General features: G+C 37.6%; 1 protein-coding gene across 1 annotated transcript in view; it reads left to right on the top strand.

Moving 5' to 3' along the window:
- The first annotated feature begins 531 nt into the window (after positions 1–531).
- tnfrsfa (tumor necrosis factor receptor superfamily, member a) overlaps positions 532–12346 on the top strand; it is a 27501-nt gene continuing 15686 nt past the window's right edge. Inside the window, exon 1 of the mRNA XM_016491284.1 lies at positions 532–785. Within this exon, the coding sequence (XP_016346770.1) occupies positions 756–785 (30 nt within the window). The 5' untranslated portion in view covers positions 532–755. The remainder of the gene's footprint in view (positions 786–12346) is intronic.

Here is a 12346-nt window from a genome sequence, read left to right as displayed (position 1 = left end):
ACGAGGCGTCGCTCACTAGCGGATCTCAGACTTCTGGAGGGGATGTAGATTCGTAGTAGTGAGTGGAAGTAGGTGGGTGCTGAGCCTGTGGCTATTCTATATGCAATCATCTATATATATATATAATAATATATATATATATATAATTTATTTGCTTCTTTTCCATTTTGCATTTACTTGTACTTTTACTTTCAATACTTAAGCACGTTTAAGATTTAAAAAATACTTTTCGTACTTAAGTACAATAAATATCACATACTTTAAGACTTTTACTCAAGTAATATTCTAAACGGTGACTTCAACTTCTACCAAAGTCATTTTCTGGTAAGATATCTGTACTTTTACTTGAGTAATGGCTTTCAGGTACTTTATACACCACTGCTTAAAAGGTAGCGAATTGAATTGGAATGACCCAGTAGTAATACAGTAACCTACAAATCACAGCTCTTTCATTAGTTGAGATTTCTTCACTCTGATTGGCCAGGGAGAGTGACGTCACGCGACGTCACCGAACTCCGTCTAACTTTTTCATCTTGACAATAAGATCAGAGAGAAGCGTCGCATTACACCAACCGCGTTTCCACGAGAAAGCAGCCGAAAATGATTCGGTTCTGACAGGCCGTCAAACATTGGATGTACGTTGATTTGGGTTGTCACTTGTTTTTTAATAGTTTGTTCTGAAAACATTGTTTCCGGAGGGTAAAAGAATCGACAAGTAGCTGGAAAAGTCGGGAAAACACGCCATCCTTTACAGGATGGATAAATCCACGACGATGAAAGTCATGGTAAGAAATCTCACGGGTTTTGCTGGGGGTAGGTTGGTTAAACAGTGCATATTTTTCAGAGTATTGGATTATTTCATTGTTGTCTCACCATTATTCTGTATTTGTCGCAAACATGTAAATGAATTCCTTGTGCGCTTTGAATCCATAACGCTTTGAATGTTACTAAGTCATTTTCTATGATTATGCATTGCTTTATCAGACTTTTCAATGCATATCAAGTGTATTTTATTCTAAATGTGCCCTTGGTTTTCTTTAACATCATTTCAGTCAATTCAGTCTTTTTTAACCGTTTTAATTTGATGTGAAAGGCTTGTAGCCTATTATCACAAATATGAAAGTGGATGGTGATAATGAACATCGTCAAACTGAACTGGCCGCTGATATTTTATTCTGGTTCAGAGTTCAGAAAGCTTAAATATTTACATAGTGTTATGTTTTTATATTGAGTTTTGATTTCATGACTAATATCAGAAAACCTTTAATACACACTTGATGGGTAATACAAGTCATGTGTAGTTTTGAGCGTCATTGTAGTAGTAAGGCTTGTAGACTGTCTCAAGTGATTTGCCTACCTAGGCAACATTTTTGGCTATTCAGTGCACCCAAGATATCAAAAAGTGTTGTCTAGGTAGGTTTTGAGAGACAGCCATAATGTGTGGTGTTTTAAAAAAAATATATATTATGATAAACTACAGAGATGAAACAATATTGCTTTGATATGTTAGCTTTGTATAGGTTTCGGTACAGAGAACTGATATGCAACAGATTTTATTTTATTTTTCATTTCTGATTTTTGACACAATAACAAAATGATCATTAGGCTACAACAATAAAAATATGCATTATAAATATTTTATTATTAATAATAATTATATTGCTTATTATTAGAAATTGTAGTAATGTTTTTATTTATTTCAAATTAATTGGAATTTATTTTCATTTATTTCAATTGAGTATTTGATAAGATGCATTATATTCACTTAAGAATCAATGGCTATTATTATTAAATAATCAACTTTTTTGAATACTGTTTTTGAGTGCTGTTTTTATAGGCCCACCAAATAGTGACATATTGGTTTGAACAGTGGAAGTATTGGTTAAAAATATCAGTTGAACCAATTATCGAAAATTTCAGCTAGTAAAGCAGTTCCCAGTCTTCTCTTCTCTTATGAAACTTGCCTTGTGAGAGAGTTTTCTAAGAGTAGTGCCAGTGTTAAGTTTATTCCACATTGAAAGAGCCATTCACTGCCCTTCTATTGGTTTTTCCAGCTCTGCTTTGCCAAAAGTGGCACTATAAAAACGCTTCACCGACTGAATGCCGAGACTCACCTTTAAAACTTTCCCTTGAGTTCAGAGCCACACTCGGCTCACACTGTGTATGTTTAACTTAAAATCACACCGTTCCATAAAGCAGCATATTGAAAAACACAGGTTAGTTGTTGCATTGAATTTAAGTGTATTTTGTGTAAATGCATGTATTATGTATTTATATACTCATATAAAGAAGCAATTGGCGCATTTAATCAGTAGTTAATTAGTAAATTAGATAATGAAATCATCAAAGGGAATGATGGCCATCTTAACTAGTAACCTTGACTGTTACCTCAACAGCCTCTCATTCCCATGAACCCCAGGTAAACTACCCTACTTTGAAGCCCATGTTTGTTTATTGAAATGACAGGGCAGAGATTGTTTGCAACACGACTGTTTATGCACGCTGTAAACTTTGCTAAGTTATGGGTCTGCTCTGGTTCGCTGGTTACTAGATGAAGATAGCGCATCCTTGCCAGTCTGCATAGCTCAAACATTCCTGGGCCAGTGAGAGCAGATGAGGAGGGGGTGGACGGAGGCGTACAGCTCCCACTGTAAACTTCCTGTCCACAAAGATGGCAGTGACAGGAATCAGATCTTTGTATACTTTTTCCACCCAGAGTCACAAACATTTTACATACAATTGAAGGAGGGGTCCCGATCCCGAAGTCTTTCCACTTTCTTTCTGTTGTGCTTGGGATTTCTTAGGAACATAAAAAGATATATACTGTTTCTTTTCACTTTGTGCACAGATTTTTCTCTCCCTCTCTCCCCGTCTTGACTTGAGTAATGGCTTTCAGGTACTTTATACTTTTTTTTTTTTTTACCCTCTCACACTTCTTCGATGTTATCGGAGTATGCTCTCTAGGGTGTGGGCATGGGCAGGAAGTGTGCATGGTATCTCTCTGAGCGGCTCTGAAATCTAAACAGGACATGTGCTATATACCTCGGGATCCACAAGAAAGACTCCAGAGCGGAGTCGACATCCCGCTGCTCGTTAGGAGCCTTTTAAAGCCACTTTCCACCGTCAGATGTTTGTAGAATCCACATTTACGAGGAGACAGGAAGAGGGAAGACTGTGTGTTGCAATTAAATGCAACGCTCATAATCAAATCAGAGTAATCAGAATGATGTGGATGTGTGGGAGTCTGTGTGTGTTTTGGAAATCGTACCATATCTGTCAGTCTATGCTGTAGATTACCCACAATAAACAAGGTCCAGAAGTGTTTATACTGAGATGAGAAGCACATTTATCCTGCACTCAAGCTTTACGGCTATTATATAAGGATGTTGTTATGTTGATGAGTAGTTGACATGAAATGCTTTAGGGAACGTGCCATTTTTTTATTCAATAATTAGTATGCATGGAGCTTTTAAAAAATATTTTTTGTATATATAAAACATTTTTTGTATATTTTATGTTTTTTGGTTTATATTAATTGAGATTTTTTTGCACAATGATTTTAGGCTAAACTCATATTGATACAAGTAGTAGATGTGATGCTGCTGCTTAAACTTTATTTGTCTCAATGAGGGAAATTTGTTTCACATGAAAGTAGAAATGAAATGCTTTAGGACATTGACTTTCATGCAATTTGACATGTCATCAAAATCATCAGAAATGATTTTAAAGAGCATTTTGCTCATTCTTTAATAATTGTTATACTTTTTACAAAATCTATTTTAAAAATATAATCTATTTTTGTTTTTATATTTTAGTTTTTGTATATTTAAAATATTTTAAAATATTTAAGATTTTAAAAGGGCAAATATTCTGTAGTCTCTCAATTAATAAATGCCAAATAAGTCAATAAGCCAATAAAATGGCTTATTGACCATTAATGACAATTTAAAATGAATAAGTGAGGCAAAAACTTGTTTAAAAATGGTGAAATACTTGGTGGTTACGTGACCTAAGATATAGACATTCATATAAATGTTAACCTAAAACTTAAAATGTTAATAAAATCCATTTAAGTAGGGAGATCATACATTTTCGTGAGTCATAAAATCATGTGCAACATTTTCAGCTTATTCATCCTCCTTCTGACATTAAAGTTGTGTGGCTTTAAAAAGTTCAAGTAGTGGGAGACAAAATGAAATATTATCTGCAGTCGAAATGAAAGCACCTTGATAGCATGTGGGTTTGTGGTTAGGCTTATTTCTTTTGCCATGTAGCTCTTCCCAGGAAAGGTGAGGCATCTGTCAGTGTTTCATTTATTTCTAAGGTGGCCACACCTTACAGGTCACTGCACCCAGATTCAGTGACTGAACGAGAGATGTGTTACATATATTACAATGTGCCTGCTATTCAGCTACCCTTCTATTCAACCCCCATTGACTCCAGTTAAAACGCTAATAGTGTGCATTTCTGTGTGTGTGTGTGTGTGTGTGCGCACGCGCATGTTTTTCTATTCCAGTGGGGACTTAAACCTGAATAATACACACCGACTCATGGGGACTCGTGTCACTGTGGGGACCTAAATTGAGATCCCGTGGGGAAAAAAGCTTATAAATCATAGAGAATTAGTTTTTTTTGAGAATGTAAAAATGCAGAAAGTTTTCAGTGAGGGGTAGGTTTAGGTGTAGGGCGATAGAATATACAGTTTGTACAGTATAAAAACCATTACACCTATGGAGAGTCCCCACAAGGATAGTAAACCAGACGTGTGTGTTCCTGTGTGTGTTCACACATACCCCCTATCCAGTGTCTTCAAACAATAATTACCCATCAGTTTGACTTAAAATTGAACAGTCATTGGCCATCCTTCCTCCTTCCAACAAAAAACACCCACTTGCTCTTTTATTCTTATGTTTTCTCCTCCCATGAATCCACAGGTGAATCACAGATTGAGTAACCTGCCACTGTGGCAAACACGCTTGAATTAGGGTGTGTGCTTGAGTGTAGGAAATTAGATGATGGTGTTATGTCTCACTTAAGCGATGGATAGTGTCATTTTGTAGCTTGGTCACACCTTGCAGATGTTTTCCATGTGCATTTGCCGTGTGGATGGGAGTGTTCCTGTTAAATCTTATCTTGCTATTGATGTCAGGGAGCAACGAGCAACTGTTTAGGTTTCTATAAATAGACTAATGCACTAAATGATAACACTGTTAGGGCTGCCACTAACGACTATTTTTATTTCGATTAATAGGTCAAAGAATGCATTCAGCGTTAAAAAAAAAAAAAAACAGCGTCCGGCACTGAACCTCCTGCTTGTGTGAGTGATGGGAAAGGCATTCAGCACAAAGCCTCTGTCTGATGTGAGCTTACTGAGCTGAGGCTAGCTAATGAGTGAGGCAACCTCTATCGACTAATTTGTCGATTAATCTAAACGGTTAATTTCCCACAAAAAAAAAAAATCAACAATTTTACTTAAGAATATTTTATTGAACTATATTTCTAAACTATAATTTTTTAAACTGTCATTACAATATATTTCTGTATATTTTATCAATTTTATATTTATATGTTTTATTTATATTAGGCTTGTATTAATTGAGAGGCTATATGCAATATTTTTTGCACAATGCCTAAACCACTTTATGCACCGGCTCCATTGAAGCAGTTTTTAGACTTTTTATTTCATTTTATTTTTTATTGATCTATTTTTCTTAGATCACTTTTTTTTATTTTATTTTACTTTACCTTATTTTATTTTTTGAATTTAGGTCAAAGAAATGCATTCAGCGTAAAAAAAAAACAGCGTCCGGCACTGAACCTCCTGCTTGTGTGAGTGATGGGAAAGGCATTCAGCACAAAGCCTCTGTCTGATGTGAGCTTACTGAGCTGAGGCTAGCTAATGAGTGAGGCAACTCAGCGTGGCGTTGGCCTAATGTCATGGGAATATGTTCTTCAAGCTTAAAATGCCATCTTACACAATTTATATACCACTCTACTGATATTGTCTCAGATAAGTAAAAAAAAAAAAACTGGGTTGTTTACGCATTTATTATTGCTGATGAATTGAAATTGATGCATCTTTTCCTTTGATAACAATACAGTAGTTTAAAGATTAACTACTTGACGAGCAAAGGTGATTGTGACCACCAATAAAGTCCTTTTGAAACTTGTTCGACCTGTTTTTGATAATCAGTGGGGTTGTCGACGAGATGAGTCGCTGTGTCATCCAGGCTTTAAAGCTTTTCATTGGATGAGACTTTGATCTGTGACGCGTATTCAAGCTATTTACCTCCTGAGGTTTCCATGGAAAGAGCTGTGAAGAAATGGAAATATTTAATGCTAATTAAATTTGGCAGGGATGGGTAGAGGTTATTTTACTCTGGCTGTTGTTAGGATTAAACTTTTCTGTTTCGTTCTGTGGCATTTTATCTCATTTGTCCCACCTAATGAAGTTACACTACTTGCCAAAAAAAGAAAATGCGTCACACTTTAGGTAAATCTAATGTAACTTTATTAAATAAGTTCAGATGTTCTGCTTGTGGGGGCCCAAACCAGTAATGTGAGACATAAAGCATGCTATCTAGGTATTTAAAGACTTAAAAGTTTTTTTGGGAAGAATATAAGGAATGTGAATTGGAAGTTAAACTGTTAGTCCGACATTTTAATGTGGATGGACCCATTTTAGTCTTTTCTTGTAGACTTCAAGTTCCCAAACAAACTATAATGGTGGTGTGAACTTTGTCTCTTTATCTCACCGGTTGTACCTCGTATATTGTGCAGAACCACAGATGTGGTTTTACACAGGAAGTGCACTGTAAATCACTTTTTTTTTATTAAATCCTTTTTTGCTTTCATTGTCTTTGTCTGTCTGTCTCTCTCACCCTCTCTTCCTCTTTCTAAAGGAAAGAGATTAGGACAGTCCTGTCTGGTCGCTATTCACTGCACTCTTTATTAACAGAAGACAGAAAAGCCACAGGAAATCTGAAATGTGGAAGACTGTGCTGTCGTGACTTTCTGGGGCTATTAATATCCTCCCACACACACTAAGGACAGCAGGCCACCCGCCTGATCTCTCAGGCTGAGGGCTCACTCAAAACCCCCCTCATCACCTCCACGGGACTGAGAAATCACACTTGTTGGGATGGATGTTTCAGAATGTGTGGGTCATTCTGTCATTCAGTATGTGGCTTGGGGTTGTGATATAACTGGAATAGTTGTGAAACTTGATGTTAACACTTTTAGGAGAATATATTGGTTTATTTGAAGGATTAGATGCTTGGTAAATGATTGTGCAGCGTGTTGTCCCCAAAAACTCATAGAACTCCCATTAAGGACTGTCTGTGTGTGTTTTTCTGTGGCCCAGCATGAAGCTGAACTCCAAATAAAGCCTCCACATTGTCTGACTGTTTCCTGTGTTCCCCGAGAGGAGCCATTTACAGATTTTCACACGCTCGTATATACCCAAGATGCTAGTGTGTGTGTATGTATGTGTGCCTTCACATGATCTGTGGTTTATGTAGAGTTCACAAGTTTCAGTATGTCTGTGACTGTCATATTACATCAAAAGGGCAGCTGTAGCCTCACTAAAGTATGCAATGTTTTGAAAGCAATTTTGCTATGTTGCAGAGCTTTGTGTGTTTGTGATCTCATTCCCGTAAACTTAATACAAAGGTGAAACCTCGCTCATCTGATTTACTTTAATTTTCCCCCTTGGTTAGTACACAGATTTGATATGAAAATTTCAGTATGTGAGATCAGTACATGTCAGTACAAAATGAGTAATATATGTAAATTTTATATATATATATATATATATATATATATGTATGTATGTGTTTTTATTCTGCACGGATGAACTAAATAGGTCTAAAGTGACAGTACAGACATATAACAAACGATTTCTATTTTAAATAAATGCTGTTCTTTTAAACTTTATATTTATCAAAAATCATGTAAACAAATACAAAATAAAACAAATCTTTCCCTATCAATCATTCTCTCTCGATGAGCCTGTATCCTTGTGCAGAATGTTTATCATATGCATCCTGTCAGTATAATGCGTAAAAGACCGTAATCTGTGGTTAATGTGAGGCACATGATTCCATGAGGCTCCTGTTCCGGACCGCTGGAAATAATGAAAAATGGTGTGCCGTCACTTAACCGACAGCTCTGATAGAAATCATCTGTTAAGTACGGGGGGAAGCTCCTGCCTGTCCGTCAATTCCAATCATTATACATAAAGAAATGCACTGTACAGCATGTAGTACGGATGTAGCCCTAATTGAACACGTACACAGATGCGGCAAACGTGAATGACTAACGGCCTTATCGTACTGTAACTCCAAACAATAAAACCTGTGAGACCCTATTGTCAACTAGCCAAGATTGTGCCAGAAGTGAGTGTCTGTGTGTGTGTGTATGAAAGAGATACAGAGATGGAGAGACGTACAGCTGCCTGTCCACATGTGGAAACAGGCACTTTTAAACAATGAAGATTTCATGTTCTTGTCTAATAGTTTAGAGCTGGCAGCGAGCATTGTAAACTCGATTGTTTAACTGTAGCAAAGGAAGCCAGCACACTTAGCGCCTTCATTCAGGCCAAAGGCTACTTTGAACTGTTGTGTGCTGGTTGTTTATTGCATGCCGCCACTGGCATTAACCGGTTCATTCATGAGCTCTTTTATGACCACCGCTCTCGGTTACGTTTATTTTGGTGGTCAGCCAGTCAAGCAAAACTCATTCATTCTTTCTCTGCCTTTCATTCAGTAATATAGATGTAGAATAGTGCCTATGTGGAGCCACCATGTTTTAGGGTCAACCTGTTTTTCTTTTAATTATGGGTAAGACTTGTTTATGTCTCTTTTCCAGCTCTATCACTTGAAGTTGAAAATGCTGCCAACTTCCTTTCTGATATCTGGGATACTGCTATTTAGTTGAACTGCATCTTACTTCCATATCATCTTCACCAGTCATTCCTTGCATATTCAACAATTATTCACTCAGACAGAAGGGAAAGGGCGTCTTCTCCATTCCGAACGCGCCACGCTGGTGAGCTGCCAGAGCAAAGTGATTGTGGGTTTGGAGGACTCTCATCTAGGAGGTTAAGGTTACCATGTTGGTCTATGTCCTGACCACCTATTACAGGCCAAACCCTACAGCTGGCTCTGTGGATGCTGTGAATGTCTGCGTGTGAGTGTTTCCTTCTCATTTATTTGTGAAGGATGTTCTGTGAGAGAACTGAAATGCACAAGTTCGATTTGAAGCGAGTGGAGACCTTGAAGTCTGAACCAGATTTCACTGCCGTTTCCTCCTGTATAAATGAATTGCCTGGGAAAGCAGGAAGCCAGTTTGCGTTGAGTTTGTTCTGGTCTTATCTTAGTTCTAACTGGTCATGCCTAGTGGGTGACCCGCATCCCTCGGCTACTGAGATGCTTTTGTCATGGTTCACCAGCGGTTTATCGGGATAGTCTTGAAGCACTGATAATGGAGACAATAGTTCACTTTTAGCAGCGCTAGCTAATAAAAACCAGACCACCGGTCCACACAAGCTTTTTTCAGATGAGATTAGTTTTCTAAACAATGTTTGAGTTACAATTATTAGCTTAAGATCTGTATTTTTGTGTAATTATTGAGACCGGATTGGATTGTAGTTTTTACTAAATTGTCTGTATTTGGGCGCTAATGTCTTCTGGATGTTTGCATCACAAAATCCAGTGAAGCAAACAAAACTTTAGATAAATGTAAGTAATGTAAGTTATATATTTTGTAAGTACATCATCTGACCGTTTTTATTCATTTTAAATTATTTTTACTAAGGAGACTTTGTCAGGGCTCAAAAACAAGGCCAATGTAAGTGAGTTCTGGCTGGTTGATGAAACTGTGACTTGCACCATATCGTCAGTGCTGTATTTTATTATTATTTTTAATTTATTAATTTATTTTTAATTTATCGTGGTATCTTATCATATACATTCATTAATATTGTTTTGCTATGCATGGCATCAATTTCTATTTTATTGCTGTCTTCCTGAAAACTCCCAAATTAAAGAAATGTATAAAAACTTTATAATTTCTACCTGTCTTCATAAAGAAAATGTAATATTTGATGAACAAAAAACATAAAAAACATGTTTGTGTATAATTATAAATAATATTAAAATGAAAAATTATAAATTAGTATAACAATAAAATTATTGTAAAAATCAAATTTATAAGTTAATATTCATAAAATGATTACATTTGTAGTTTGTGTCAGGGCCAATGAAAATGAATGTAGACCAGCAGAATTTTTTTTTTTAAATAAGATTGTTTTGAGGTATAAGCATCAGGAAGTCACTGTTTTTTTTACTAAAATCTTCAAAAGGTGTGGCTATAATTGCAGAAGTGCATCAAAACAATTTTTTTTTTTTATTCCAGCAAGCCATGTCATGACGCCCATTGTTTCTTGTTTGCTAATAGTTTCACTATGAGCTGTCAGCAAGAAAGCTGACAAGTTAGTTCTAGTGCCACTCTGAAATCCAGTGATTCACCAGATCTGGAATGTGCAGACACAGGAAGTGATGTCACTGCCCCCACAGCCTCCCTATCCGTGCCTCTCCAAAGAAAAAAAGACCACCTGTTCTGGGATCAGAGGCAGACGTGTCGCCATGGAGACGTGAAGTTTCCATAGCATTCGCACACACAAACGCAGTCAGGAAAAAGTTTGACTGGTTTTTAACGAGCGCTTGGCATAGACGTCTGTCAGACAGGATCCACTGTCATTGGTGGGTGATGTCATTGGCAGATCAGTGAACTTTGACCCAGATGGGTTTGCATGTGCCAAGGGGGCCAGAACAGGTGTCGGACATTAATGCAGCAGCTAATTTTTCAGGCTGCAGCAACTGATATGTGTATTTCACCCTGTACTTTCATCCTATCTGGGAAAATTCAGTCTTTGCGGTGTGTGTGTGTGTTTGGGTGTAAAAGAGCGAGTACTGTAGCTCATTAGTGTGACTTTTAATGTTCCCCTCATCTGAATGGTTTCAGTCAGGAATCTCTCTTCTTTCACTCGTCATTCCTCTCTGCCATGCCTTCCCAAACTCGCATGTGCCTGCCCTACGTTTTGCACCACTTCTCGGCTTCTCACACTCCATCTATTGTATCTGTCCCCCTTCTCCTTTTCTTTTCAAATTCCTCCAGCACTCCATAGCCGTCGCTCTCTGACCCCACCTCCCGATGGCTGCGTCTAAATGGTGCGATTGTGCGCGTGTGTGCATGTGAACGTCTGGAAAGTCTGACGTGAGCGCGGAGAGAGTGTGGCTCGACAGCGCAGAGTGTGTGGCTCGACAGCGCTGCTCAATCCAGGAAACTCCCTTAGAACAACAAGGCATGGCTGACATCCAGAGAGCTCCACTGGAGCCAAAGTTTGTCTCAGACTTCCCTCCAACACACACACACAGACATACTCGCTCAAGAAACTCTCACACATGCGTTCGGTTCGCCCGCACTTATTTCATTGTCTCGAGAGGTTTTACTGTCTGTGTGGACACTCAATGGCATCTCGGTTCCCCTCAAGGCAGATATACTCAATCCGTCTTCCATTAAGAAGACCATTGTACCCTCCTCCGAGTTCCAAACATTGCATCTCCAACCCCGAATAGAGTCTCTGCTCTGTTTTTGAGTTGATTTACTGTGGCTGTTGTGATATTTCAGGTTTGACAATGCAGTAGTTGTTGAGAACCTCGTTTTATTGGTTGTGTTGCACACTATAGCACGTATCACCATATTCTCTAATACCTCTGGTCCTCTGTGGTGTCTTAATGCAGCTTTTCGGCTCTATTTGATACTAGTTTACAAGTAGCATTCTGATTTTCTCCTCTGTGGAATGTCTTCTCTGATTGCTCTTCTGTTTTGGCAACCCAGTTGCTATTCTACAAATATTAGTACATAAACTACACGTTGACAGTGTAATATTTGCTGTTGCAGTTTGTCACTAGCAATGTAGCTTAACTTATTGACTAAACATTGAAAGGCATATGGAATCAAAGGCTACAGAATAGCAGAATAGAATGCTACCATATTACTTTTGCTATGTAGTATGCAGCATGCAATTTTTTGCATGCATAGAATGCTCAGAAGAATTTCAAGAATGTGTAGTGTATGATCCCTGTGATAGTGTGTCCCACAGTGCAATGCACTCAACTTGATACACTACCATTGAAAGGTTTGCATATTTAGCATATATATATATCTATCTTTAAAAATACACACGTATATATATATATATATATATATGTGTGTGTATGTGTGTGTATGTATGTGTGTGTGTGTGTGTGTGTGTGTGTGTGTGTGTGTGTGTGTGTGTGTA

The sequence above is a fragment of the Sinocyclocheilus anshuiensis genome, unplaced genomic scaffold (genome assembly GCF_001515605.1).
Source record: "Sinocyclocheilus anshuiensis isolate Anshui unplaced genomic scaffold, SAMN03320099.WGS_v1.1 scaffold478, whole genome shotgun sequence".
Taxonomy (NCBI): Eukaryota; Metazoa; Chordata; class Actinopteri; order Cypriniformes; family Cyprinidae; genus Sinocyclocheilus; species Sinocyclocheilus anshuiensis.
Note: the sequence above shows the minus strand (reverse complement) of the source record. Positions and strands in the feature narration are given on the sequence as shown.